This window comes from Phasianus colchicus, chromosome 26 (assembly GCF_987193195.1).
Source record: "Phasianus colchicus chromosome 26, bPhaCol1.hap1.1, whole genome shotgun sequence".
NCBI lineage: Eukaryota > Metazoa > Chordata > Aves > Galliformes > Phasianidae > Phasianus > Phasianus colchicus.
Genome location: NC_143461.1, coordinates 3,123,209 through 3,151,090, shown reverse-complemented (window position 1 = coordinate 3,151,090; position 27,882 = coordinate 3,123,209). Strand labels below are relative to the sequence as shown.

The window sequence follows — 27,882 nt, the reverse complement described above, 5'->3', positions numbered from 1 at the left end:
TGATGTCACAAGAGCCACGGTGCTGTTTTTGAAGTCATTCTATGGAGCAGACTCTAATTTGGAGAGCACACTACCAATGGAAGCCATTAGAAAATGACACACTGAAAACACCCGTGCTTTGAAAATGGCCTTTAAGTGACAGCTGCATCCCCCACCCTGTGACACTCTGCAGACTGATGGCACTCTGCATTCACTAAAACTTCTTCCAAATGCAATTTCCACTTTTGCAGTAGCAAAGAGGCTGTGGTGCAGGACCTGCCAGGCTGACAACCCAAAAAAACAGGCTAAGAAACACACACAGCTCCTTTAATACAAAACACAATAACAGAAACACCAGCTGCCTTGGCTCAGTTGCCTTTGCAGACCTTTTTCCATGCCCAAACATCCAGCTCAGGGCATTGGAAGATGGCAGTGTCTTCTCAGACACTCGAGGGACTGATTCTCTGGATGGACACAGAAACACAGTGCAAAGAAGTGATGAGCTGCCAAACATTTTGGGTGAGAATGGCACGTATAGGTGGGGATGGAACTGCTGGAGGTCCTGTAAGGCACTGTGCTCTGTGCTCGAGGAGCTGCAGGGTTCTTGGGTTGGCCAACAAATACCCTCTTTGTGAACCTTTCCACAGCCTGCATTTGCTAAAGAAAGCAACCCAGGCCTTTGCAAGCTGGAGATGCATTTCCCTACTGCAGACACTGCCACTGCCTGCAAAGAACTGGGAGCAAGTGAGGCCTTTCCAAGGTCTCCCAAGTGTTATCTGATCAAAAAAAGAGAAATAATTCTGCTGTGACCAAATATGCAGACCATAATAAGCAAAGCAACTCCTAGCCTTGACATTGAGGGCAGAGAAGAAGTTCAGATTCTTCCATAAGCCCCTGGGTACCCTCAAGGGAGCCCTTTTTAACTCACTTAATTCCTGGAACTAAATAAGAATGTGACTCCATCTAAAAGCAACCAAACCCCCTCAAGCCAAACAAAACCAAACATGATATAAGCTGCGGCTTCAGAAGGGCTTTTAAGGACAGGGAAGGTTATTAGCTCATCACTGTTTGGTAAAGCACAAAGTGCTCAGCCTGGCCAAAAAGCAGCATGCATAGCAGCAAGCAGACGTCTGCACAAGGGCAGGGGTTTATCTGCACGTCTCTGTCCAGAGAGAAAACCAAGGCCAGGTGCTGCCTGCACGTGGCTGTGCTGTCAAAGCACAGCAGCATCAGAAGGGAGAGAAGGAAAGCTGGCACAGCAGAAGGCTGGGATGTGGTTGTAGGATGCTGAGCCACCCGTGGCTCACTGTGCTTCCCTCCCATTGCTTTTTCCCCATTTGTTCCCCTATTTTAGAACAGGAGGGAACCCTCCCACCCCAATTCATGCCCTTTGGAAAGAGACAGACTAATGGACCTCTATGAAGGCCCATGGAGAGATGGAACAGCGCAGACAAAAACAAACAACTGCGCATCACAGCTTGAGGGCTGAGAGATGGGGAGCGCAGCAACTGCCAGATTGCACCCAACCCCATTCAGCCAGATTATTAAAGCTTACCATCACCCCAATACACCCCGTATCTCTGCAGCTCATCAGCCTCACGCTGCTCTGCTTCTGCTCCAGACAGCAGCCAGCTTTACAACAAGGGCTGCTGGTGCACATCCGTGCAGAGACATCAGCTCATCTCCCTGCTGTAGGGAGAGGTGGAAAATGGCACGGGCTTTTTGCTCCACTTTGCCCATTGCAAAAGAGGAAATAACAGCACTTGTTGGAGCAGGGCTGACTGAGAACTCTTCAGAAATGCTTGGGAAGGATGTGAGCAGAGCCAGGACTGCAGCAATGCTAAGAAGGGGCTGAAGGCTGCGGAGTGAAGGGGCTGAGGTTGTGTTTTAGTGGGTGTATGGTGATGGGTTGGGGTTGGTCTTGATGATCTTGGAGGTTTTTTCCAACCTTAATGATTCTTTGAATGGGAATGATGGGAATGGGTCAACGGTTGGATTTGATGACCTTGGAGGTCTCTTCCAACTTTAATGCTTCTGTGAAGATCCAGAAAGTTCTGCCATGATGATGAGCAGCTCCATGCTGACACACCAGCCTGGTGTCCCTGCTCTGCTCTGGCACAGCTCTACTGCAGCTGGAGGGCATTTACCCAAACCTGATCACATGCACAGCTGTTAGGAACAAGGCATCCACAAACTCTTCCAGAATCAAGCACAGCATTCATGAGTAATGCATTACCTCTGCAATGTTTCCCAGACCTCGGCTCCAGGCTCGCTGATAAATACTTGCAGTCACTTGCTCTGTCAGCACTAATTGCATGCTGAAGCAGACTCCAACAGCACAGCCTTTCTTTTTTTTCCTTTTTTATTCTTTTTTTTTTTTTTTCCCCCTAACAAAGCAGCGGATGGCAGTAATGATTTCTACATCAAGGAGCTCAGTGCAATGATCTGCTTTGAATTTCGCCACTGCAGAGTTTGCCATCACAGATTTTCTATTTTTAATGTGAGATTTCTTCTTGTGAAAAATTAATAGCGCTGCCAGCTCAGCTCAGGGAGCCTTTGTTTGCTGCTGCAGATCATGTGTGACACAGCCAGAGCCTGGCTGGCGAAGGCTGTGCTCAGGGATGGGCACAGAGAGATGGAAAGACCCCAAAGCTCAGTGTGAATCCACTTCCACTTCTGGCCCTACCCAAGGCCAAACTCCTGCTGTACCCCCACGTTTCCTTCTTGCAGCTCACCCCACAAAGCCATCCCAAACCCAGGCACTGTGCTCAGGGAATCTGTTCTTCCCAGAGATGTCCACTCTGGCAATGCCACAACTTCAGCACAGAGAACAACTGACACTGATGGAGCCTCTGCTGCCCCAAAACACCCAGCACTGATGTGTTGATTCCTATAGCATAGCTTCCCTCTGATGTTATAACTGCCAATTCACTCAGAAGGAATTACCATCATACAGAGTTGTAACAGCAACAGTTCTGAGCAGCAAACGTTCTTACACATGACATGCTATTTCCTACAGAATTAAACACTGCTTTGATTTGCAAAGCTCGTGGGGCAGAGCTCACAGCCCAGGTAGAACCTTCCCATTACTGAGATGTCATAGCACAGACAAACTGTGCAGGACCCGGTCAGAAAGCATCACCTGCCCACAGCTACCCAGAGGCATGGCAGCAGTGCCCAGTTCCATTTCCAGGCACTCCCATCAGGGCTCAGGGGAAGTGTTAATTTCACCACCACAGCTTCAGGTTGCTTCCTTCACTCAACAGTTGCCTTATTCACAGATCCACCCACACCACAGCCACTGTTGGCTATCTGTTATACAGCAGGAACCTAAAGTCTTCACACACTTCCAGGTTCCAGGTGCTTCATGTGGCATTTCCAGGCTGAAAGGGGTCACTCCTGGACATCTCAGCACCAATTTTCACAAAGGCAGCAATGAGCATCACGAGCATCCCAACCCCAACACATCTCCATCACTGATGCTGCTCCCTCGGACACCCGACTCCAACTCAACACTTCAACCTGTTCTGCATACAGCAAGTGCTCTATGGGTTCCTACTGGTTTAGCAGAGGCAAAGCACTGCACAAAATGCCTGCACCAAGGTATCAGCTCATTGCTTGCTGCCTCACTGCCATCCCCAGCGCCTCGTGGGTCACAAAGCACTGCAAGCAGCAGAGCTGTGCTTTGCATTAAGGAGAGCTGAAGAACTGCACAGACCCGTGAGTGCTGGCAAGAGCAGAAATGGAACTGCTCAACTATCCTGGGGTGAAGCTGTGATGAATGAAGCAGCACTGAGGTGCTGGAGGGCTCAGGGATGTCTCCTCACTGCTGGTCTGGGACTGAACACTGGGGAAACCAGTCCCACCTACACGGCCACAGCACTGCACACGTGGGAGGGATGGGATGGGGAATGGAGCCTCCAATGTCGCTGGGTACAGACCATGCTGCATTCATTGTATGGGGAGTATGTGGCCATACGGTGTGACGTGGTGGTCAGAGGGCTCGTCTGTAGGATAACATCCAGGATGATGTACCTGAATCCTCACCAGGAGCTGATCCTGGAGAGCCTCTCCACTGCATTACATGGGAGAGTGGCACAGGGTGCTGGGCACTGCTGGAGGGCAGCGAGGAGGAAAAACGAGTGGCACCCTTTGATTCATGATAACAAAGCAACCATTTAAAAAATACAGAGCAATAAGGAATAAAAGAGAGAGAAAAGCATTTCGGAACACTTGCAGAGCCCGATTTAAATGAAGTTTAAAACCACAGATCCAGAGAGCAAAGATGGAATTCTGCCGTCTCCGCTCAGCTCATAAAGCTTTTCCCAAATCCTGCCGGTTGCCAGGAGCAGATTACTTCGTATTCAGAGTAAATAAATGATGTCTGAGAGCACGGTGAAAAGGCTGCTGGCGTAACTCAGTGACCACGCTGGGTGGGCTGAATGGGCAAAGCCAGCTCCCCAGGAGCCCTGCGGTGGCCGTACGCACGGAGCGCTCGGCACAAAAGCAGTGACACGCTTTCTGTCCTCATTTCACCTGCAATTTCTCACACGTAGGATTGTAGCAGAGCGGGGGATGTGACTTGGAAGTGCTTCGCTTCCATTTGCCTGGGAGTGATGCGGAACAACGCCGGGGCTGCTCTCAGCAAACCTCTGGAAGGCTGTGCTCAGTGAGGATTGGAGGGATGCAATAAGAAGAGCGAATTAAGCAACGTTTCCTTCTTCAGTAAGCACTCGTATTGCCTCCAATTAATTCCACTTCTCTCTCTTTGGTGGCTCAGTGCCACCGAATGGATTACTCACTGGATATTTCTTCTTTCTTTAGATGTAAAAGTGGGACAGCACGCACAAGTTTGTCATCCAAAAAAAAAAAAAAAAAAAAAAAACCATAAAAAAAACCAAGAGATTTTATGAGGACAGCAACTGAAGACAAAACATATTCCAGAAAGCTTCTCCATCTGAACGCTTAGGTTGCATGCCTAAAGAGCCAGTAGTTCGGCTGATGTCCTCTGTGGTGGGAGCAATCCCATCTGCTCTTCACCTCATCTCATCTCATCTCATCTCATCTCATCTCATCTCATCTCATCTCATCTCATCTCATCTCATCTCATCTCATCTCATCTCATCAGCCATGATTTGTAACATCTCCCTTTTCTCCTCTTCCAACCAACACTGCAGCTGCAGCTCCATCCAAGTGTGGGGACAATCCTTGAGCCTGATTTATCCCCAGTGGCTTCAACCTTTCTCAGCTCTGTACTCCTCCACGAGATCAGAGCTAGCACCTGGAAACCCCAGCCATGGGGATGCTCATACGAAGCCTCCAGCATTCACTGTATGGAGTTACTGCCCATTCCTCTCACATTTCAGAATGTACCAGTTACAAGTCAGGGAATCAGACAACCTTATCCTGGAAGTGGTAGAGGAAGCTGAGAAGTTGTGTTCCTGGTATTGGCAGGGATTGGGTCCTCACTGCTTGGTGGACAGACTGTGTTTGTCCATTCAATGACCAGGAGGTCACCAGGATGGATTGATTCATCTTTGTGACCCAAAACTATGGTGCTCAGCTGGGTTCCTCTTGATGGGGAAATTAAACCAGCAAGAAACATTTCACTGCCCTTCTCATGCAATGGGTACAGAGGGATCCCAACCCCAAACCATGGGTAAACCACTGCTTCCACCATGCCAAAGGGAGCTGTAGGAATGACCACCAACCTCCAAACCCCGTGGTGATCTGCTAATTCACTGCACTGACTCAGCACAGGCTCTGAGCATCAGCACAGCAGGCACACAGCTGGACATGGCAAAACCACCAACTGCCCAACGACGTATGGGATTCAAATCAATACAAAACACATTCTTTTGCATCACCTCGAGTTCAAATGGCATCTGTTTCATGGAGCAAACAGCATCCCATGTGAGACCTACCCCGAGGTTTGGTCAACGCTCCGTCATTTCAACTAATGATAAATAAATCTCAGCATATTCTAAGAGACTTCCAGAATCTCAGAACATAAAAGAGGGGGAAAAAAAAAGCCAGCTAAGCAGGCATTGTAATAACAAAGTTGAATAGAGAAATCATCCTCTTTCAGTTTTTCAGATCCAAAATGGAAAAGTATTTGGAAACTGGGGAAATTGGAGAAAAGCATTTGGAAAGCCAAGCTGGATGGGGCTGTGAGCAACCTGGTCTAGTGGGGGGTTGGAACCAGATGATCTTAAAGGTCCCTTCCAGCCCAACCCATTCTACAGTTCTATTAATCTATGACACTTAGGAGCTATCTGTGGACAAGCTTTAGGCAACTGGTGTGCAATGGATGGAGCCTGACCTACTGGTTGGTAACGCAGCCCATGGCAGGGGGTGGAACCAGACAACGTTTAAGAGCACCTCCAACCCAATCATTCCATGACCCTGTGATCCCCACACCTCCAATTTCAGTGTTCGTTGTGTAACTGGACACTTACAGATAAAATTTGCATTGCACTCCTTTCCTACACGCTTCCTAAACCAATTTTCTATTCACTGGGGACTGCTGGTCAGATCAGGCTTTCCATCAAATGCAAAAAGATGCTCATTTGCTTCTAATTCATTCTCCATCATCCTGCTGGGTAAGATGTAAGTACGCAACTTGGAGGAGGACCAAGTCTCTCTTTGCTGCTCGCCTCCTGACAGAAAGGAAAATGCAAAACACCTCCACTGCATTGTGTTACAAGAGGGCTCTGCTCGAAACCATGGCAACTGAGCGTGGTTTTATCTCTGCTGCTGCTGAGCCAGCCCACACTGAGCGCTGCGGAGACGGAGCAGGTTTGGTTCATGATGTGGAACTGAAGGGAATGGGTGAGGAGCTGCCCTCACCCTCACCTCCAGAGACATCATTTCTTCACTGAGATCTGGAGATTATTTGTTATCTTCTAATACCTGATCAATTCTGGGCGCACAGAGAACGTTTAGTGCAGAACACTGATTTCCCATGCAGTATTCCTGGGTCTGGTTTCAGACACAAACAGCTCCTGTGCTGGGCACCAGCAACTGGGGTCTGAATGATACCAAATGCTGCAGGGCCTTTCTTCATCCTTCTTCTGAAAACCCAATCCTAGGCAGCTGGAATTTCAGCCTAATGCCACATCTGGAGATGTGAGGATGCATCTGCATCTCCGTGCCGTAGAAATGTGCTGCTCACAGTGGGATGTTCCTCCCAGGGTTTCCAGAAGGAACCACTCTCCTCCACAGCCATCACAGTGGGAAAGAACACCTGAAATCTACCCCCAAATCTGCATAACGGAAAGGAGAGAGGACAGGGCAGGGTTCACCTCACCCAGTTTTATCAGTCAGTGCTGAGGAGGCTCCCAGTGAGACCATCACCCCACGCTCCCTTTGCAGAGCCCCACAAGCAGCCATCCCATGGCACTCTGCATCAGCCCCACTGCAGCCTTTCAGCTCACGATGGAATCACTCACCCTTAGTTCCCCCCTCTGACTACAGTGCAAGTCTAGACAAGGAGCTTTGATGCTGATACTTCAATCTGAACACAGTAATTTCACTTTGAGGGTCTGTATTTGTCTGCAGCACCGACCACTTCCCCCCCACCTCCCTCAGTCCCATCAGCAGCAGTACAGGGGTGAAACATTTCATTTTCTAAGCGCTGCAAAAGGAAGCAAAATAATTGCATGGAAGATTCTGATGAAGGCGAAACACGGAACAGCGTTACGAGATTTAGGTTAAGAAGTGTCAGAGTGAGCACACAATAATCACCACTTTTCCATGCTCTGGTCACAATGGATTGGGCCTTTCCCTATGATGCTTTATGTGGTTTGTCAACTACAACACTTGGTAAATGGTGCCAGCTGGGGGGAAGTCATTACTGCAACGCTGCTTGAACCCTGACAAATGCTTCTTGGTGCTTCCATGGATGCTGGGGGTCCCTGATGGGAGATCCACAGTGATTGAGTTCCCTTTGATGCCAATGATCTCGCAGTGAGCCCCAGCACAGAGGGTCAGCAGTCCCAAAGGCCAACACAAAACCTGGAGGCTGGAGATGTGCCATTTGCCAGAAGCTTAGAGAATGTGGTGATTTCTGGACATTGTGTTCTTCCTCTTCCCTCTCCCCATACTTCCAAGAAGAAGGGAACACGGTCTGTTCAGCACAAGGAGAAAGATTCCCTGCTGGCAGTGCTGCAGCCCTAAAGCCCATCATCCCCAAATCCTTTGTGGTGTCCTCGTACCCAGGGTACATCAATGAAGAACAGCCTCACAAAACCACATTTCACTTCAAAACTCATCCAAAAAACATTGGCTTCAGCAGTTCCATCCCTCACTGCATCGACACAGAGAGGGCAATGAGCTCTGTGCTAACAGTGTGCTCCTGCCCTGGTGATGATGAACTAAGTCCGATGCAAGCAGACAGGAAATCAAAGCTGCTGCCAAATCTGCTCCTGGTAGCTCAGTCAGGGGCAAACTGTGCTTCTTTTAAAGAAATAAAATGAAAAATCATTACTTATCTTCATTGGTGCTAAGGGTTTACCGTGCCCTGAGCTCAACGTCTCAATATTAGCTCTTCCCTGAGAGCTGGACAGGAGGGCTTTGAAGAGCACAGCAGCAGAATCTCAAAGGGTCTTCCCTATTAATCACCAAAATGCATCCTGCTTCATTATCTACCATCAGAGTGTAATGCAATCAGCGTGCATTATACATCAGAGAAATTTATCAGCCCTTCAGTACGTATAGACCAGCACTCAAGGCCCTGGCAGCCCATTATAATGCCATGTAACTTCTCTCCTTGCCCCTGGCAAGGCCCCTGGTCTGCTGAGTGCTGGCAATCCCATAGGGCCCTACAGGTGCCCATATATGCTCAAGTCACCGTGTATTTACCAGCTGAGAGGTGGAGGCCATCACCTCTCATCCTACCACTGTTACCTGGGAGAATAGGAAGCCCCTGGGCACCTCTGTAAGCACCAGGAGGAACCAAAGCACCCAGACTACACAGCTGCACGACTAGCTGGCATGTGCAGGATGCCATATTTGGGGGTGTTGAGCGTTCTGCAGGTGAGTTTCCTTATCTTGGCAACACAGCACTGAATTGCCTGAATTCCTCCTGTTGTGGGAAGCACTGCTCCCAGCCTGCCCATACACAGGAAGGGGAGCAGCTCTCAGCTCCACAGGCATCACAGACACACACACACACTGCAAAGAAGGTTGAAAAGAATTCCCCAGTAACAAGCACTTAATGACTCAAGAGGAAGGATATCAAATAGCTAACATTGATTGATACGAAGACACTTGCTGCTGTAAGATGCTTTCCAAAGGGTTCACTCGATAGGACTGTTGTGCAGAACCTATTAAAGCACGTCCGTTTCCCATTGGGAGGAGCTACGTGCTATTTTTCTACTGCAGCCTGTTTGCCACAAAATTTAAAGCAGTGAATTACTCTGAGATCACCAGCAGCTATGGCTGCTTTGATCAGCCAGGAGCTGTTTGGTTCCAGCAGACAGTGCTGTGTTTCATCAGCCTGGCTGCAGGGCTCAGAGATGCCCCGATAAGGCTGAGAATCTGAGTGTTTCCCTGATTTTTGTAACCGTATTTCTGGAGATGGGCAGGAAAAAGAGAGCAGAGCTTATGGGGATCAACGACCAGAATGACAGGCAGAGCGTCTGTTTCCACTCTTCAGTAAAAACAAAAGATAACGCTGTTAATAGTGATCATTGGGCTTAGAGAATATAAATCTAACCATGATTAAATTCTGTTCTCTGTGAGCTAAGCCAGGAACTCTGCTGCTGTCAGAACAGAGATTACACATGCACTTACAGACCAACATTGTCAGAGCCTGACTCTGTTCCTTATTCCGCTCTCTGAAAGACATTTAATAGAACTACAAGGAGCAAGACTTCAAAAAGAAGCCAGCTTCAAAAGATGCATCCACGCCGTCCATCCTTCATCTCCCCATCCCTTACTTTGTGTGGTTGGGAGGGGATGGAGGAGGATTCCCCCTCCAGTCAGAGCAGGGGATGTCAATGTAGCCCCCCCAGCAGTGCCACAGCTGCAGCTCTGAGCTGCTGAGTGTGGACCCTCCGAGGTCCTTCCAGGGCTCAGCTCATCCTGGAGATGATTCTGACGTTTCCTGGCTCAGCTGTGTGCCCAGGAAGCACCCACATCTTTCCACGACCAACACAAAGGTGTAAGGAGAGCAGCACAGATGCAGACACGCACAATGCGGACAGATGAAAGCCGAGTGAAAGCAATTTCATCCCACGTGTGACCTCAAGCAACGAAGCCATTCTCAGAACAGAACGGAACGCTTTTAGATGAACACATCCATCAACCCACTGCTCACAGCATCTGCTTACCTAGGATCACAAAGAAACTTGGTCTTTTCACCTTCTTCTCTCCAAATAAGCCATTCTCGGAAAGAGGGATGAACAAACATTCGCGTCATGTCTCTACGTTTGATAAGAAACATAGAAAGGTTCTCCATCCTCTGCTGAAAGTCATCCCACTCCAAAGTGCCCTCAATGTTACCTGCATTAATGGCCTGAAAAATATGCTCATCTGTTAAAGGATGCAGAGATGCCACTGCCACATTCAAGAGAGGCATAACCCGATCAAAGGAAGACTGCGTTGGGAACTTCATATTGCACTGCAACAGGTAAACTTCTGACAGAGACACTGGGACTACTTTGTAGCTGGAGCTTTTTAGTACTAGATATCCTTTCTCTATGAGATCAAAAGTGAGTTTCAGGTAAAGGTAGGACCCTTGGCTCAAGGTCTTGAGGTGAGAGCTGAGTTTGCCAAAGGTGGTGTTGTCCATTTTGCCGTTCAGTGAGATGTTGTTCTGGATCTCTGAGCTGCTGTGTATCCGGTGGAGGATGTATGCCTGCAGGTCCTGGTCTATGGCTTCGTTCTCTTCCAGTCTATCCAAAAATATTCTGTGGAAGGGCAACAGCTTAATTATTTCCTGCAAAGAAAGAAAAAAGAAGTATATTCATTCTGGGAATGCTTATTATTCATTAAGTAAACTTGATTTGTATTACAATAGCACCTCTGAGACTCCTTTAAGACCTTTTCCATCAGAGAAAGCACACGAGAAGGTGGTTTATGCCCTCAGGACCTCACAACATCATCTATAATCAGTTTCTGTGTGAGACATGACTGAAATAAAAATGCAGGACGTGGTTCCTAACACTGCATCCATGAGAAGGACTGGGCACGGAGAGGTGCCCTCATTATCCCCCCCCAGCCCAACCCAACAGCGGGGTGCCGTCCCTCCTGCTGTCATCTCAGCCATTGGAGGGAAGGACGTGGAGGTGACAGAACAGAGAAACCCCACTGCTGCTATCAGCAGGGACGTGCACCTAACCAACAAGGCAACTGTTTCCAAGCAATGATGTCTAGCTGGATACCATGGCCAGGGAATCTCTCATTTGCTAAACTCACTGATGTTTGTATAGAGCAAAACCCAAACTCGTTAGAGGCTTTTCCAACAGAGTTCTCATGTTATAGGCTCTGTCACTGCAAACTGAGGAGAAATGACACAGCAGAGCCTGACAGCACAGACTGAGCAGAGCAGTCCCATCTCCAAAATGGTGGTGCAAAAACAAAAGCTTACAGTAAAGACAACAGGGGATGCAATTTACCCACCACCAGCACACCTGATACACACTAAGCTATTCTTTATCACAACCCAGCAGCTACCAGGATCAGTGTACCTGTAGACTTGTCCTGACAGTCACAACCAGCTTCAGCCAGGAAGGGAATTTCCCAATCATTTTGCTCAGGAATGATACAATGGTGTCACCATAATCTGGCTTGTGAAATTCAGCCTCATTTAAACCATCGATTAATATGATGAAATCTTCATCAGGGATCTTCCTCTCTGAGATGCAAAAAAAAAAAAAAAGAAAGCATTTCTTTAGGAGGCCAAACACGTGGCTACAGCGTACTTTCAGGGTAAAGAAGAAAGAAGATGCAGTGACAGCATCTCTTATGACACACTAATTGCACACAGGTCCACGCATACTCAACTTCCATCCTCAGAAAACAGGTATTTTAATGAATGAATGCTCACTGCCAACATGAGCTGCCCACGGTGCTCCAGGGAGATCAGTGAAATCCCACTCTGTCCCAGCCTGACGTTACCAAGTTGCATTTAGTTCTGAACGTACCACTAATACCCATATGAAAAACACACATTTTGCATTAAAGTCACCAGAGATCCTTTTTCAGCTGACTCCCCTGGATGCACCTGAAAACACACTTTATGACTCTGAAATCACAGAGCGAGTGAAGCCTGAGTTCTATATCCTCATCTCATGTTTCTCATAAAGCCCAAAGGAAGGGGAGGAAGCAGCGAGAGGGGAAGAATCCCTACTTTGTTCTCCTATATATTATTTAAATGCCTTGAGATTGAATTCATATACATATTGGAGAAACATGAATGTAAGTTTCTCAGTGCTATCATTCATTAACCGTGATGCAACAATTTTGCCCCAGCACCATTAAAACTCCATCAGCACCTTGTAAAAGACCTGCTGATATCTTTACAGTGCCTTAAACGTTAGAGACCTGAAAACCAATTTCCAGACACTGCTCATTTTGGCGCAGAGCTCTCGGTAGCCATCAGCCAGCCAGCAGTGCTGGAAGAATCCCGATTCTTTCCACTCCTCAAGACCTTGGAGCCTATGGGAGTCAACCTGCTTGGCAAGAGAAACGAGCATCCTCCAAAATGCCCTACAACCCAGAGCTGAAATGCCTCCCAATGAGACACCCAGCTCGTCTTCCTGCACAGCAGTGATTCCCAATGCAGGAGTGCTGGGAGGAAGGAGCAGCCACACTCCTCCTACGGTGACATTTGTGCATGCCAGGAAAATGAAGTGCTGTGCTCGTGCTGGCTCTGCATGTCCCCATGCCCAGGAGAACCAGACACTTTGAGTGCATGCTGCTGCTCTGCATTTTGCATGCATTTTGCATGCAAGCTGCTCTGAACAACGGGGCTTCAAGTCTGGTAGGAGCTGCATCTATGTCACATTGGCTCAGACGTGGTGACACAAAGGGTCAGAACTCATCTGGTCTCTTTGTGAGGCTGATGACAACAGACACCATTTTGCAGGACTACAGAGCCCTGAACTCTGCGGTGCTCTGAGAGTTTTCATGACAACGAGCAAAGATCTTCAGTGCAGTGACTGTCACAGTGAGTTAGTGACATCTTGTGTGAGGAGGAAAGAAAAGGAGACAAAATCAATGCTGCTTTGGGAAAGCTCTGAGATCAGCAATCAGGATCTGATCTGTTAGCAGCTGCCTCAGAAGCTTCAGACAGGATGTCTATAAGCTTCTATGCTATCAGCCCTTCTGCTGAAAGGTTCCAATTCTCAAGAGTCCATTAAATAAAGAAAAAGAGAGGGAAAAACACTCCTCCCCCAAAATATGAAACAAAATACACTGTCATGAGCAGGGCTGTGCATAGAAACTGTTGTGTATTTTCACCTTCAGAGCTGTGAGGCCACACTCACACGGGTGGATGGTGATAGGACAAGGGGGAATGGTTTTAAATGAGACAGGGGAGGTTTAGGTTGGATATGAGGAGGAAGTTTTTCAGCCAGGGGGTGGTGAGGCACTGGAACAGGTTGCCCAAGGAGGTGTGGATGCCCCATCCCTGCAGGCATCCAAGGCCAGGCTGGATGTGGCTCTGGGCAGCCTGGGCTGCTGGTTGGTGACCGTGCACACAGCAGGGGGTTGGAACCAGGTGAGCATTGTGGTCCTTTTCAACCCAGGCCATTCTGTGACTCTATGATTTGGGATGCAGAAGAAACCAAGAACACAAAGTCAGACACACGCTGCCATCAGCATTTCGTTTTTGGCCCTGAGTTGCACCCAGGAGAGAAGGGGCTGCCAACCTTGCAGATAAGTGTGGTGACACTTTCAGCAACTCCACGTCTCACCTCCCACCCGCAGCTCCTGACCCACTGCTGGGTTTAAATGCACAGCTGCAAGAAAGCATTTCAAAACAAACAAACAAACAAAACAGTGGCAGGGAGCAAAGAGAAAGCATCGGGAGAGCCGATCCCATACCTTTATGCAGGTTCTCCAGGGGCTCCAGGATCCCCCTGCGGAAGGAGGCCATGGGGTCCTGCACGCAGGAGCGGAGGCTCAGCATGCTCTGCAGGTGGGGCTCACGCAGCAGCTGCTCCCGATAGGCGACGAATTGGGGCGAGCGGCACAGCAGGGCGGCCACGTTGTGCACAAACTCGGGCACCAGGCAGGTGTAGGCGTTGTCTGCCTGGCAGTAGTGATAGGCGACGACCTGCAAGAGAGGGAAGGAAGGACGAATGCACCTCTGCCAGGGCTGGGATGAGCTGCTAACCACGGCACTGCACGATTCTGATGCGCTCTGACAGGTGAGCTCTTTGAGCATCCCCTGCATTAAGTGCCCGTGACAAGGATCCAGATGAACCGCTGGGTGCAAACTGGCACTGATGCTGAGAATGGCTGGAGCGGTGAAATTCTGCTGGTGCTGCTCCCCAGACAGGCACTGACAGCACTCCCAGCTCCACGTAGCAGCTGGAAAGGGCTTGGGATTGCTTTCTTCCACTTACTTCTTGCTGGCTGCTCCCCAGTGCTGGGTGCTGAGAGGCCACTGCATGGCTCCTGCTGCACGTGATGGATCTCATGAACAATGAGAACACAGTGCTGTGCATCACCCATCCACCACCATGCAGCTCTTCATTCAGAAAATATAGGGAAAAGATAGAAGAAACCTTCTTCTTCTCCTAGATAACTCATTTTCCCAGGTCTTCACAATCTGCTGGGCTACTCCTTTGAGCATCACACCTAAATACATGTGCCTAAGCTCTACTGAATACTTCACAACAGAATTTTTGCTACTGTGTACCCAGTGCATCAAGCCATAATAAACGCAATGATTTCCTTCTCATTTATTTGGGGATTAAAACTGATTCCTGCAGTATAAAGGTCTCAAACCTCCCTCCCTTGATGCCGTGTTCCTGGTAACAGAAACCAAACTCCTACATGCAGAGCTCTTAGCTCCAGCACAGTATGCAGACCCAAAAATGAAGGCTACTTCATTATAAGAGGCTCATTAGCTTTATCCAGGAGCCTAAGGAGCCACGTCATGGGAAAGGGGACAGGACTGTCCTTGGAGGGCACAGTCAGTGCTAAATGTGGGGACACGTCTCCTTCTTCTGGAATACACCCACAGTTACAGCACAGCTCATGGGAACCCATTACATCCACTCCTGATACTCAGGATGGAATTATCAGCACATTGATGGTTGCCTGTAAGATCAATGCAGTGCTTAAGGGGTGGATTTGAAGATGCACCCGTAAGCAAAAAGGACATCAGAAGGGCCCTAAAGGAAAGGCACTATGATACTCTCAGAAATGCAACTGCACAATGTCAGCTAGATGGTATTTATTTTCCACGACATTTTCTCCATTTCAAACCCAAAAGAGACTGCCAAAAGTGAGCGTGGTGCTGGGAAGCAGGCTCCCTGCCTATCTCAGAGCTGCCTGCCAAGCAGCTCTCTCATCCTACAAACTCCCAAAGCTTTCAAAATGTTTCCCTGCTCCACCTTCAGGAACAAGAACTGGGTTTTACATGAAAAACCAAAGGAGAAGACCTCAGGATAACCTAAAACGAATGCTCCTCTGGCTGTAATTCCAACTGTAACAACAGCCTCACTCACCCAGACAAGCCATGAGCACATCCAAGAACTAAAAACAAGAACCCACCTAAGCTGGAAATGAACAACCCACTGAAAAAGGTGTGTGCTCTCGATACAAGCCTCATTTTCTGGAAACCTCATTTCTTCGCTGTAAAAAAAACTTTGCTGAACTGCTGAGAAGTCTCCAACCAGCTCCTGTCATAAACAAAAACCTTGAATTTAACATTTCATCTTATCTGGAAAGTGTTACAACAAAGGAAATCACCAGGGAACAGCCTGCTCTCCCAAAGACACCGGTCTGCCTGATGCCCAGTGAGTCTGCCTTCGCTTCAGCATCACCTTTGACAAATGATGTTCACCAAGCTGGAAGCTGTGAAGTTCCTTGCTGCAATTACTGCCTCAGACATGAGTGTATGGTGCCTACAAGGAGTCCGACTGCAAAATAAGTGGATTACTATGAAAGATGGGAAAATAACAAGTTAATCAAGAGAACCAACACAACCCGGCAGTCAGTGCTCCTCCACCACTGGCAAATGTGCAAAACTCTCCGAGTTGGGAAGGAGACATACATCACTGTGCAATGGCTTCACACCATTCTGAGGGTTCTGAGGATGGAGCTCCATCTCTTTCGAACACAAATCTTCTGATTCTACTGCTCTGAAAGGGATCTCTTAGAAACAGCAAAAAGAAAGCAAGTGAAGACTTGGTCTGCAAGGACGACTTTCCTAACATCATTTGGCTCCCAGTGCGTTGGCTGCACATTAAAGAAGCACACTTATCACAAGCTTTTAGGCTTTTTTTTTTAATATTAATGATGTGTTATAAGGCTTGAGGAACACCAGACACGGGGAAGGCAGACACTGCCTCTCATGGTCCATGGCTTGTGGGTACCAACACAACACAACCCCTGCTGATATGGGGTCAGGGAGCACCTGAACCTTCCCTTCCTCAGGAGAGTCACACTGACTCATCTTCCTAACTGTGAATGCAGAATTAAGAAGTAAATTATCCACGTAGTCTTCAGGCATTAAACCCAGAAAGCCTTCTGTCCCCATTTTTCCCAACACCAGCCATGCTCTTCTCTCCACCACGCCATTCCCCACGCCTCCCTCTACCCCAGCTCCCACGCCCATCACAATCCAGACTGCCTCTCCTCTGCCCTGCTTTGCTCCCTCCTCACTCACCCTCTCCAGGATGCTGTGTTTGTTATCCAGCCCAGCCCAGCAGAAGTGATTTCTTCTCTGTCCTTCCTGCTCTCCCTGCCCCTCAGCCCTGCACGCTGCTCGCTGGGGCTGCGCTCCCCATTTCAGCTGCTTTGTGCAACATGGGTGTTAAGCTTTACTGAACCCAAAGGGGATTTTGGTTCAGCTGAGAAAGAATTGCATGCGAGGAAGAAGAAAAAAAAAAAGATTTCCTCATATAGATCAGATCTACGAGAACAGCTATTTGAAGAAAAAGGATGACACGTTAAAAGCAGCGCAGCTATTCCAAGAGTAACAGAAGATGCTGTTGGAACAGGAGGGAGAGCTATGGGAAAGCAGCAGGAAAAGGGCAGGAAGGGCACAGAGCAGGGAAAATGAGGATCAGAAGAGATTGTGCATCGCCTATAAAGCACAAAGGAGCAAAGAGAGTGAGCTGGGGGAGAAAAGAGCAGAGCTTGGGGGGACGGACCAGGAGCAGGAATATGGAGCTGGGAGGGCAGCATGCATCAAAGGAGAAAGGGGCTGAGATGGCTCAGGGGAAACAAGTTATTTTTACTTAATAGGACAGGCCAGTTCAAAGGAGCTCTCTGGCACTATTTGTGACAAGTAAGATCCTCCCTTTCAGAAGCATTCCTTTGCCACCATGCTCTGCTTGCCCTGTCTCAGCTCCCTCCTGATGGCTCCTCCATCCTCCTCCAGCCCCACCAGCCTGAAAGGACAAACCCCACTTCCCTGCACCCACAGCAACCCCCCCCCCAGTGCCCCCCTGCTCCCAACCAACTGCTTCAGCACTGCATTCTAACCACATTTCTGCCCCTAATAAGACTCATCTCCTTTTGACCCGTACAAAACAGCTTCGAGTCGATGTGCTTCCACCTGCCAAGAGGCCGCCTGCCACTCAGAACGTTGGCTGTCATTGTATAAATAGAGATCAGCACGGCTGTGTTTTATTCACTGCACATGAGCGTGTGTGGATGGGGTGACCCACTTTATGGGGAATGCTCATTACTTTTAGATAGCTGAGTTTGCCAGCAAATGCCCTCTGAAGCTCATTAATGTCACAGGGCTCAGAGGAACAAATCCTTCCACCTCCACACGAGGTGGGAGGGCTCCTTTCTTTCCATAGCCCACAGCAATGGTAGTGATGCTCTGACTTACGGCTGGAAGGAAGTCAGCAGTGTGCTCAGCATCAGCAGATGCAATGAAAAAGCAGCTCCCCAGCTCTGTGTATGGGATAATCCATTAGTGCTGTGCTGTCTTTCAGGCTCATCTGTTTAAGTGCTGCACCCACAAGCAGCCAGCAGCCAGAAACACGGCAAAGATGGCTTTCAGTGGTTATTTAAACCATGTAATGAAGCCATCAACGATCCAGTGTGAATAAAGGACAACACCTTCAGGGATATGGGGAAGTGATCCTAACCAGAGGGGACATGGCCACACTTCTCTCCTCCTGAGCTGAACCCATTGTGCTGTGGCTGTCAGCCCTTGCTGAGATGCAGAGGTCAGTGGATGCAGCTCTGTGCTGCTCAGACACTGCTGGGCTCCTGCTGCTGAGCTGAAGCACCAGCTGAATGTAACCCAGGAACATTTGGGGTTGGGGAAGCTGTGCCACACGGACTGAGCCACCCCACTCACTTACCCCACTCAGAGGAAGTGAAGTTTGAACGTACTGCAATGGAGGAGAGTAAAAAAATAGGAAGGAAAAGGTACAAAAAGTAGAGGTGCAGAGCACATCTTGGATTTAAAAGCCTTGCAATTTCATAGAATTATAGAATCTCAGAATGGGCTGGGTTGAAAAGGACCACAATGCTCATCCAGTTCCAACCCCCTGCTATGTGCAGGTCGCCAACCAGCAGCTCAGGCTGCCCAGAGCCACAGCCAGCCTGGCCTTGGATGCCTGCAGGGATGGGGCATCCACAGCCTCCTTGGGCAACCTGTTCCAGTGCCTCACCACCCTCTGGCTGAAAAACTTCCTCCTCATATCCAACCTAAACCTCTCCTGTCCCACTTTAAAACCATTCCCCTTGTCCTATCACTATCCACCCTCAGTAAACAGTTGTTCCCCCTCCTGCTTATACGCTCCAGTCAAACACTGGAAGGACCTTTCAAATACTGGAGCAACCTTGCAGTTGCTCTGTGCAATCAGACAATACGTTTACAAGCACTGAGGAACCCAGACGAGTTTAAGAACAACACAGAGCTCTGCTCTGCCATGCTCAGCTCACCAGAACACTGCTGTGCATCTCCTGCAGGCTGGGCAGCCTTCCTGGCACTGCTGAGATCTGGCAGCTGCTCCATGGCAGAGGGCTGCCTTCAAATGCATTCAGCAGCCCTGTGAACTTATTTCCATAACGTGTGCATAAATATATTTGAACAAAAGGCCAACCAAGCACGCAGCCAGGAACGCTCATGTTTCATGTGCAAGTGTCAGGGTGGGTGCTGCAAGTCAAGAAGCTTTGCTTGTGGCTTCTGAGTCTGCCAGATCTGGCAAGACAAACTTTGCCATCCTCCCTCTTTAAGGCACAGACTGCTGCAGAGGGCAGGGATGGAGTGGAGATGGAAGAGGGACTTTGCTGCCCAGCAGGCTGCACCTCCTCATGGCCAGGGGGCGTCTGTGGCCCTGCTGCCTCCGCTCCTCTGGGGCTGGAGGGGAAAAAGGGCTCAGTGCCAGCAAAGTTCCCAGCAAGAGGATTAATGCTGCCTTTAAAAAATATATTGGGAAATTGACAGAAATCTCTGCCAGGAAGCAATTAAAATTACCATATATTTAATATTGCTAATCGAGTTGTGCTGCTCTTGGTATTTCCTGGTGCATTTCTCCATCCCTCTCCAAACAGCAGCACCCAACACAATGCCAAATGCAGCCTGGGATGGCAGCGGGACTTGGAGCTTTGCTTTTCCCTTAGCAGTCCTGTGAGTCCCACCAGCACCAGGCTGCAGTGCTTACACAGAGCATCGCTGCACTTCCAGCACTGATCCCTTGGGGTGGCAATTACACCACTTCCACTTACAGCATCTCAGGAGGACGGAGGGGTAGGGGGAGAAACGACAAAAGGAACAGAGCAATCTCAGTTTTAAGCTCCTTGTTTTCTTTTATTCTTCCAAGAGAAACTGCTGCAGCCCCCAGAGAGCATCTGACCCTTCCTACCACGACTGCTGCTCACACAACAGAACCCATTCCTGATCCAAGGGAAGGCAGTGATACCATGAATCCAACCAGCAGGGATGGGGGGACAGGACTTGGCCCACTGCTCGTGATGGCTTTTTTCCTCCTAGGAACCACTGGCAAGAACTTCAAGTGATCCCTAAATGAGTTGGGGTTGGTTTGTTTGTTTGCAGGGTGGAAAGCACCCAGTACTTATTTTGTACATCAGTTCATTCCTAAGCATTCTGCTCCTCTGTCAGTGTGCTGGTGAACACCAAACCTGAGGATAAGGCAAAAAAATGCTCTTTTCCAGCGTGGCAAAGAGGCAGAGAGGAGCCTTAGCAGTGCTCCTGCTGGTGGGCTGCAGGCACTTCTTTTTCACATTAAGCATTTGCTCATCTCCAACAACGAGAGCGATGAGCAAACCTCAGCCCAAGGAACTCACTGCGTGAAGAACAGACAGCCAAGTCCCACCCTGAGCATCCAGAGGAGGAAAAGCAACTGTTCTCCTGTCATTCCTGCCACCAGAAGCACACAGCTCCTGAATTTGGGGTCGGTGACATTTTCAGAAGGAAGGGAGTGGGTGCTTCCCACCAGCATGCTGCTCCTTCAGCCTCCCCCAATATCAGTAATCCCCTCTCGTGCCCACCTGCATTTCTCTGACACGATGACCACTGCACAGCCTGGGAAGCAGAACATGCACACGCTGTTATCTACCTCCTCACATATGATTTGTATCTCCTAAAAGACTCCTGCTGACTGCAGCTGTCCATCACTGTCACCACTTTCTTTCTCCCTTCAATTCCGACCCGTTCCATTAAAGCAGCAATTACAGAACGTGTGTGCAAGAACTGTTCTTCCAACAGCCCAACCTAAGGGCCACCCTTTCTTCTACTCTGCTCTTGTGAGGCCCCATCTGGAGTACTGGGTCCAAGTCTGGAGCACCCAGTACAAGAAAGACAGGGAGCTGTTGGAGAGGGTCCAGAGGAGGGCCACGAAGATGATCAGGAGACTGGAGCACCTTCCCTATGAGGACAGGCTGAGGGAGCTGGGCTTGTTCAGCCTGGAGAAAAGAAGGCTGCGGGGTGAATCATTGCAGCCTTCAGTACCTAAAGGGAGCCTACAGCAGGAGGGGAATCAACTCTTTGAAAGGGTGAGTGACAGCAGGACAAGGGGAAATGGTTGGAAGTTGAGGGAAGGGAGATATAGGTTGGACGTCAGGGGGAAGTTCTTTACAGAGAGAGTGGTGAGGTGCTGGAACAGCTGCCCAGAGAGGCTGTGGATGCCCCGTCCCTGGAGGTGTTCAAGGCCAGATTGGATGGGGCCCTGGGCAGCCTGGTCTAGCACTGGGTGGGATGATTGGTGGCCCTGCATGTGGCAGGGGGGTTGGAGATTCACAATCCTTGAGGTCCCTTCCAACCCTGGCAATTCTGTGATTCTGTGATTCTTCAGCCAGTGGAACAACAAGAGCCTTAAGCAGGCTGCCAGGAATCCGTATTTCATTCCTCAGCTCCTGATGCAGGAATGTGTTCTGCTCTCCCTTCCTCCTGAACCAGAGCATTTCCCCTTTTCTTTTTCAGATGGGGCCCTGGGCACAGAGTTGAGCTTAGCAATGTGAGTGTTTTCCTGCCCTGTGGGAGCACGTGGCCTCAGACCCTCAGATGCCTTTAACCACAACTGCTGACCGACACCATTAGGGCCATTTGCTCTATTTCAGATTTCAGCACCTTCAAAGCCTCGAGCAACCAACACATGTTTGTGATTTCTCAATGGCAACTCAGACACGTGTGACCGAGTTTCCGACCGAGGGGATCACACACACAACAAAGAGCTCAGAACTGTTATTTTAATGGATTTTCAATTACGTTGCCAGGTCAGTAATCCTTTTTCTCCCGGTGTCACTCAGAGACTTCAAAACCTGCAGCTGTGGAGGAACAGGCAGTGTTTGTTTTATCTGGGAGGACATCATACAGCACTGCTCCTCCTGAGCAAACCCATTTATCTGCTGCTGACCGCAGGCATCCAGCAGTGCTGGTGCTGAGCTCTGCCCTGGATGTTACCAGGAGTGCATCACAACCTCCAGCCACCCCTTTGACCAACACCCTGGCCCATTTCATTTGCCTTTACTTCCCTTCCTGAGGCTTGCTGATCCATCAGGCTGTGTCTGTGACACACTGACTGCTCTGATGCAATAAAACCAGAACTGCTTTTGGGATGGAACTGAAACACAGAAGGTGAGAGAAACCAAACCTCAAAGCCGGCTACATTTTCAGTACAAGTCTGTTTGTGATTGGATGCCATGTTTTGAATCAGGATTTGAACACATGCTGAATTGCAGTGGCTCCATACAACCCTGTGCGGGGTTGGAGCCCAATGACCTGCAAGTCCCTTCCAACCAAAGCCACTCGATGGCTCTGTGCTGCTGAAGCACGACCTGGAAGACAACCAACCACTCATCATATACCCTTCCCAACATCAGACACCCAAAGATGGTTGGCTGCATGGATCACTTCTCTATCAGTAACAGGGAAGCAGAGCTGGCCGAGGAGATGCTGATCTCCAAGGAGCTCACTGAGGCTCACAGCAGCACTGGGAATGGACCCCAACCTCCTGTGTGGAGCTACAAAGCCTCCCCAAGTTCATGTGTGCTGTGTCAGCCACCTGAACACCAGAAGCCACCCCCAGAAGCCCCAGGTCAGCTCATCATCCCTGGTATCCACCTGCTCAGGGCAGCCTCACGTTGGAAGGAAGCAGTGACATTTACTTCTGGAATCTGTCTGCGTTTGCAGCACTGGAGGCTGACTGGGAGATGAAGAATTGCAGAGCTCTGCAGTCCTGCAGCGAGCACCAGAGGTGGCACATCTCCCCAACCTTTGGCTGTGGGATGAATGGGGCTTTAAAACCACTTCCTAAAGGGGTGTGCAGCCAAGCTATTTTAACTTTACATTCTGGCTATGAAGATTGTTTCTTACTTTTTTTAAGCAGCGACCAGAGATGTAAAAAAGCTTCAGTGCATCTTTTGTGCTCCGGCTATGACACACAGCTTGAAAAAGCCATGTCCCTCACCTTCTTCAGTGGGAAACCGAAGCTAAAACTGTACCCATTTATCAGTTATGTATCCAGCAGGATTACTGAAGCACTCGGGGGAAGAAAGTCTGGACAGATTAGGTGCTTGAGGCAGAGATAGCACGCACTGCTGCCTTCTGGCAGCCTGTAATGGTGAAGATTGACAAGAAGCACGATGACTAACACGCTCTGAATGAAAGCAGAGCTGCCCGCTGCATTCCTTTCAAGAGCTCCATGTGGAAGAGGAGAATATCAAGTCCCAGTATTTATTTACACAGCAATCGCATGCTCTCTGCCTTTGCCATCTGGGTGCAGCAGAAAGCAGACAGCACAAGACAGTATCTGGCTCTGAAAGCCAAGCAAAACACGTCCCGGTGGTGACGGAGAACAAAGACTTTGCTTGGTATTTTCCTCTCCAAAGGGGAACAGGCAACAGGAAAGCATCACTGCTCACATCCTCCAAACCCTGGGGGAGGAGCAGGCCCCTTGGATTTCACAGCAACGCAATGGCACCTTCCCACCATCACAAAATAGGGCTAAATCCCAGGATCACAATGAAAGACGAGCTGCACAGCTCACCTACACTAACACCACTACGTACAACCTGCACTTATCAGAACACCAAGGCATTTGTGTATTGCTCACAAAAGGCTGGGATCTGTTCTGCATCATCCATGTGCAGCCCATGCAGTCTGCTCCTTTACTGCTGTTTGAAACCCACCCCTTTCAAAGGGAAGCCATCTGCTTTCCACTGCTGAAGAAAAGCAATGGTCCCTCTGGCAGCTGTGCCATCCCACAGCACATCCGCTATTGTAATGGTGGCTGGAAAAGGTCAAGTCTCAGAATTAGGAGTGAGTACACTCGATGTAATGGGAATTCCCTCCTACAGAAGAAACTTTCTGAGGGTAATAAAACTCCTTCCAGTTCTTCCTCTCTGCTCCCCCAGTACGCTTTTGAATGCGCACTTTTCCCAGCTCCCAAAGCGATGCAGGACAGGACAGCTTCCCAGAGACCCCATGACAACAGAGAGGTTCCCAAGGCCTGCAGCCATCCCAAATGTTGCCATACCTGGGAAGCGAGCCTCCGCATGGCCTCCTCCTGGCGCCGGCGCATCTCAGGGGTCCCCGGGCAGCTCCCACTGGCGATGGAGGAGTGAGCAGAAGGCGGTTGGGTTAAGGGCAGCTCTCTGTTTGCATCCACATCTGTCTCAAAGAAAGAGGTTAGGAACTGCTGAGGGATGAGCACAGCCAACAGTCGTCACGCTGGTACTTCCAGCAGTTTGTTCATGGCAGTGGTACCTTCCACCAATGCTCTGCTCAGCACTATGGGGGAAGGTGACACCTCCAGGCAGCACAGAGCTCCTGGGGAGCTTTCTATTGGAAGCTGGATGGGAAGAACTAAGATAAAGCTTTAAGCTCATCATCCTCATCTTCTCCAGTGTGACTTCATTGATTTAAATCACAATGAGTGGATACAACACTCATGGAAGTATGCTCTACCTTTGAGTTTGGGCTATCTCAGAGTTCTCCCTGCTCTGCACTTTGGCTAACAGGCCTTCCTTTGTTACAACCCATCACTCACTCATTTGGTCCTTCTTGAATGGAGACAGAAAATTGCTCTGAATGATGTGCCAATTTTATAGCATATATCAACAGCATGCCAGAGCCAATGTTTCCTCTGAAGGCCACCAGTGCTATTAGAGGGAGAGAAGCAAGAGCAGCACCATGTTCTGGACAAGGCTCACAAGTAAATAATGAATTATACTGGGATCACCTCTGCCAGATGTGATCTGCTTCTTATTGCATTTTAACCATTTCTCTTGCATTTTAGAAAAGCAGAAAGCTTTAAAAGCACAACAGTTCACTCACCTGGCCTTCATGGTTAACATTTCCAAACCACTCATCTTCACACTCATAGCTACTCAGAGTATTACTGAATGACATTGAGACATGCAGAACTTGGTGATGCCTCATTACTGATTTATTAGTTACAGGAATGCTTTAAAAGTAGCAACCTGAAGCACAGACTGCACTGGCAGAGGACTGGCTTGGATGGATTGCTGCAATGCATCCTTGAGCTCAACCTGAAATCGTAATGGAAACAATGACCCACTTAATGGCCAACAAGGAAGGAGGATGGCTGCTGCCTACACACAATGGAAGCAAAGATGCACAATGTCAATTTTGAGCACGCAACACTACCTTCACCTGCACTGCTTTTCTGAGCCAGGAATTAGTGGCATGAGGCTGCATTTATTCCAGTTTGCTCATGCTGATAACACAAGTGCTGCAGTACAGTCAGGGCACCCAATGAACATTTGATTGCTCAACATAGACACTGCAGAGCGTTACAGACTTCTTTCAGCTGTGAAATCAGTAGAGCAGTTCTTATCTTCTAGAGCTACACTCGGGGCCTGCAGAGGCTTCAGGAAATAAAACTCATCAACTGAATGATTCTACAGCCCTCACCCCAATGACTGACACCAAGGAATCACTCAGCTTTACCCTCATGGGCACACCTGAGTGTGAACTCAAGGGCTGCACTGGGTGAGCGAGGATCTCTGTCCTTTGTGCATGAAGGGTACGGGCTGCTTTCAGTGCAATAATCTTTTAAATCCCTCAATCCTTCCCAGCAGACTGGGGAGGCTCTGCTCTGCAGAGTTACAGCTAAAATATAGAAACCAGGCCTGCCTTTCACCCTGCTTTGCTGGGTTAGTGCTGACAAGTGGCACCGAGCGGCGACATCTCACATATCTCTCCATGGCTCAGAGCACTGGATTCCAGTAAACAGATTTAACTACAGTGTCCCTGAGATACACTGACCTAGATCCCTGAAGATGTCATTAGGTACAGAACCTGGTACTTTTAGTCCTGTCTTATTCGCTTACTGGGAGCAGAGTGGTTGGAAAATGCTGCCATCCCCACCTGCAAACTGGATGGGACTGGGAGGCAGAGCAGCCCTGGCTGTCAAACCCACATGGGGTTCTACAGCATCACACACTGAGTCTGCATGGGAATGGAGGAGAGCAACAAAATGAAAGAATGGCTTGGGTTGGAAGGAACCTCAAAGATCACTGGGTTCCAAACCCTGCCACAGCAGGGCCACCAACCTCCAGTTCTGGGACTGGAGCAGCTGCCCATGGCCTCATCCAACCTGGCCCTGAAGAAAATCCTCAGGGAGGATTTGTAATCATAGAGTACCTACAAGTAGAAGTAGAGTCTTTCCGGTGGGAGAAAATCTGTGGTCCTTCTAAGGCAGGGAATAAAGAGACAGCTATTCTGACCCTTCACAGAGTACACATGCATCACAAATAGTACAAACATTCCTGGCAGCTGCTTTCTTTGCTCTGCAACAAAGACTAAACTGAAGGAGAATGGGATCTTTTTCCCTAAGAAGTAAAAAGACAAGGGTTAGGGTTGGGGGTTAGGTTTGGTTAGGAGATCAGGTTAGGATTAGAGTCAGGTTAGGTTAGGGTTAGGTCAGGGTTTGATTTGTGTTAGGGTTAGGTAAGGGTTAGGGTTAGGGTTAGGATAGGTTGTTAGGGTTAGTGTTAGGTTAGGGTTGGGTTAGGGTTCGATTTGTGTTAGGGTTAGGTAAGGGTGAGGGTTAGGGTTAGGATAGGTTGTTAGGGTTAGTGTTAGGGTTAGTGTTAGGTTAGGGTTTGATTTGTGTTAGGGTTAGGTAAAGGTTAGGGTTAGGGTTAGGATAGGTTGTTAGGGTTAGTGTTAGGTTAGGGTTAGGTTAGGCTAGGGTGTGGTTAGGGTTTGGTTATGTTAGGGCTAGGTTTATGGTTAGTTTAGGGCTAGGTAAGGGCTGGGGTTATGGTTAGTTTAGGGCAAGGTAAGGGCTGGGGTTATGGTTAGTTTAGGGCAAGGTAAGGGCTGGGGTTATGGTTAGTTTAGGGCAAGGTAAGGGCTAGGTTTATGGTTAGTTTAGGGCAAGGTAAGGGCTGGGGTTATGGTTAGTTTAGGGCAAGGTAAGGGCTAGGTTAGGTTAGGGTTAGGCTCAGAGTTAGGTTAGGGTTAGGTGAGGTCAGGGCTATGTTAGGAGGTTAGGGTTAGGTCAGATGAGGTTAGGGTTTGGTTAGGTTAGGGTTAGCTTAGTTTAGGGTCAGGGTTCGGTTAGGGCTGCAGGCTTTGAAGAGCTGCACAGTGCCACACTTACGTTTGGGTGAGGCGTGCGGGCTGTCGGATGCGATCTGCCTCATGCGAGTGCCGTGGCAGCTGAGCGCCACCAGCCTGGAGATGATGGCAGTCTTCCCAAAGCCGATGTTCCCCACGATCACCACACCGCGATTCACGCTGGCGTTGGAGCTCTGCAGCTGGGCATCGATCTCATGGAACACCCAGTCCCGGCCCACGAAGACGGATTCAGTGGTGATGCTGGGGACCTCGAAGAGCAGCGGCTTCAGGGAGATGTCTGGAGGTCGGTAGGGTGCAAAGCGCACTGCAAACAAACAGCGGGACAGAACCGTGTGTTAATGCTAACTGAGCCTAACTACTGACCTGATCGCTGCTTGCTGGGCATCTTTTCATTGCAAGAGGGAAAAAGAATAGAAGCTAGGACAGACATTCCTTGCAGCTGCTTCATTTGCTCTGCAACAAAGGCTAAATTGAAGGAGAATGGGATCTTTTCCACTAAAAACATCACAGAAGTGGATGGACAAAGAAGAGAAGGCTCCAGGGAGACCTCATTGTGGCCTTCCAGTACTTGAAGGGAGAGTATAACAAGAGGGAGAATGGATGTTCATGAGGGTAGATAGTGATAGGACAAGGGGGAATGGTTTTAAAGTGAGACAGGGGAGGTTTAGGTTGGATATGAGGAG

General features: G+C 49.1%; 1 protein-coding gene across 17 annotated transcripts in view; it reads right to left on the bottom strand.

The window, feature by feature from the left end:
- The window catches only part of TANC2 (tetratricopeptide repeat, ankyrin repeat and coiled-coil containing 2), a 182,286-nt gene that overhangs the window by 29,239 nt on the left and 125,165 nt on the right, over positions 1 to 27,882 (bottom strand). For all 17 annotated transcript variants that reach the window (XM_090125170.1, XM_090125169.1, XM_031600935.2 and 14 more), the window contains 5 exons: positions 27,222 to 27,503; positions 24,126 to 24,259; positions 14,032 to 14,263; positions 11,673 to 11,839; positions 10,314 to 10,921 (listed from right to left, as the gene is read on the bottom strand). In XM_090125170.1, coding sequence (XP_089981296.1) covers positions 10,314 to 10,921; positions 11,673 to 11,839; positions 14,032 to 14,263; positions 24,126 to 24,259; positions 27,222 to 27,503 — 1,423 coding nt within the window. The remainder of the gene's footprint in view (positions 1 to 10,313; positions 10,922 to 11,672; positions 11,840 to 14,031; positions 14,264 to 24,125; positions 24,260 to 27,221; positions 27,504 to 27,882) is intronic.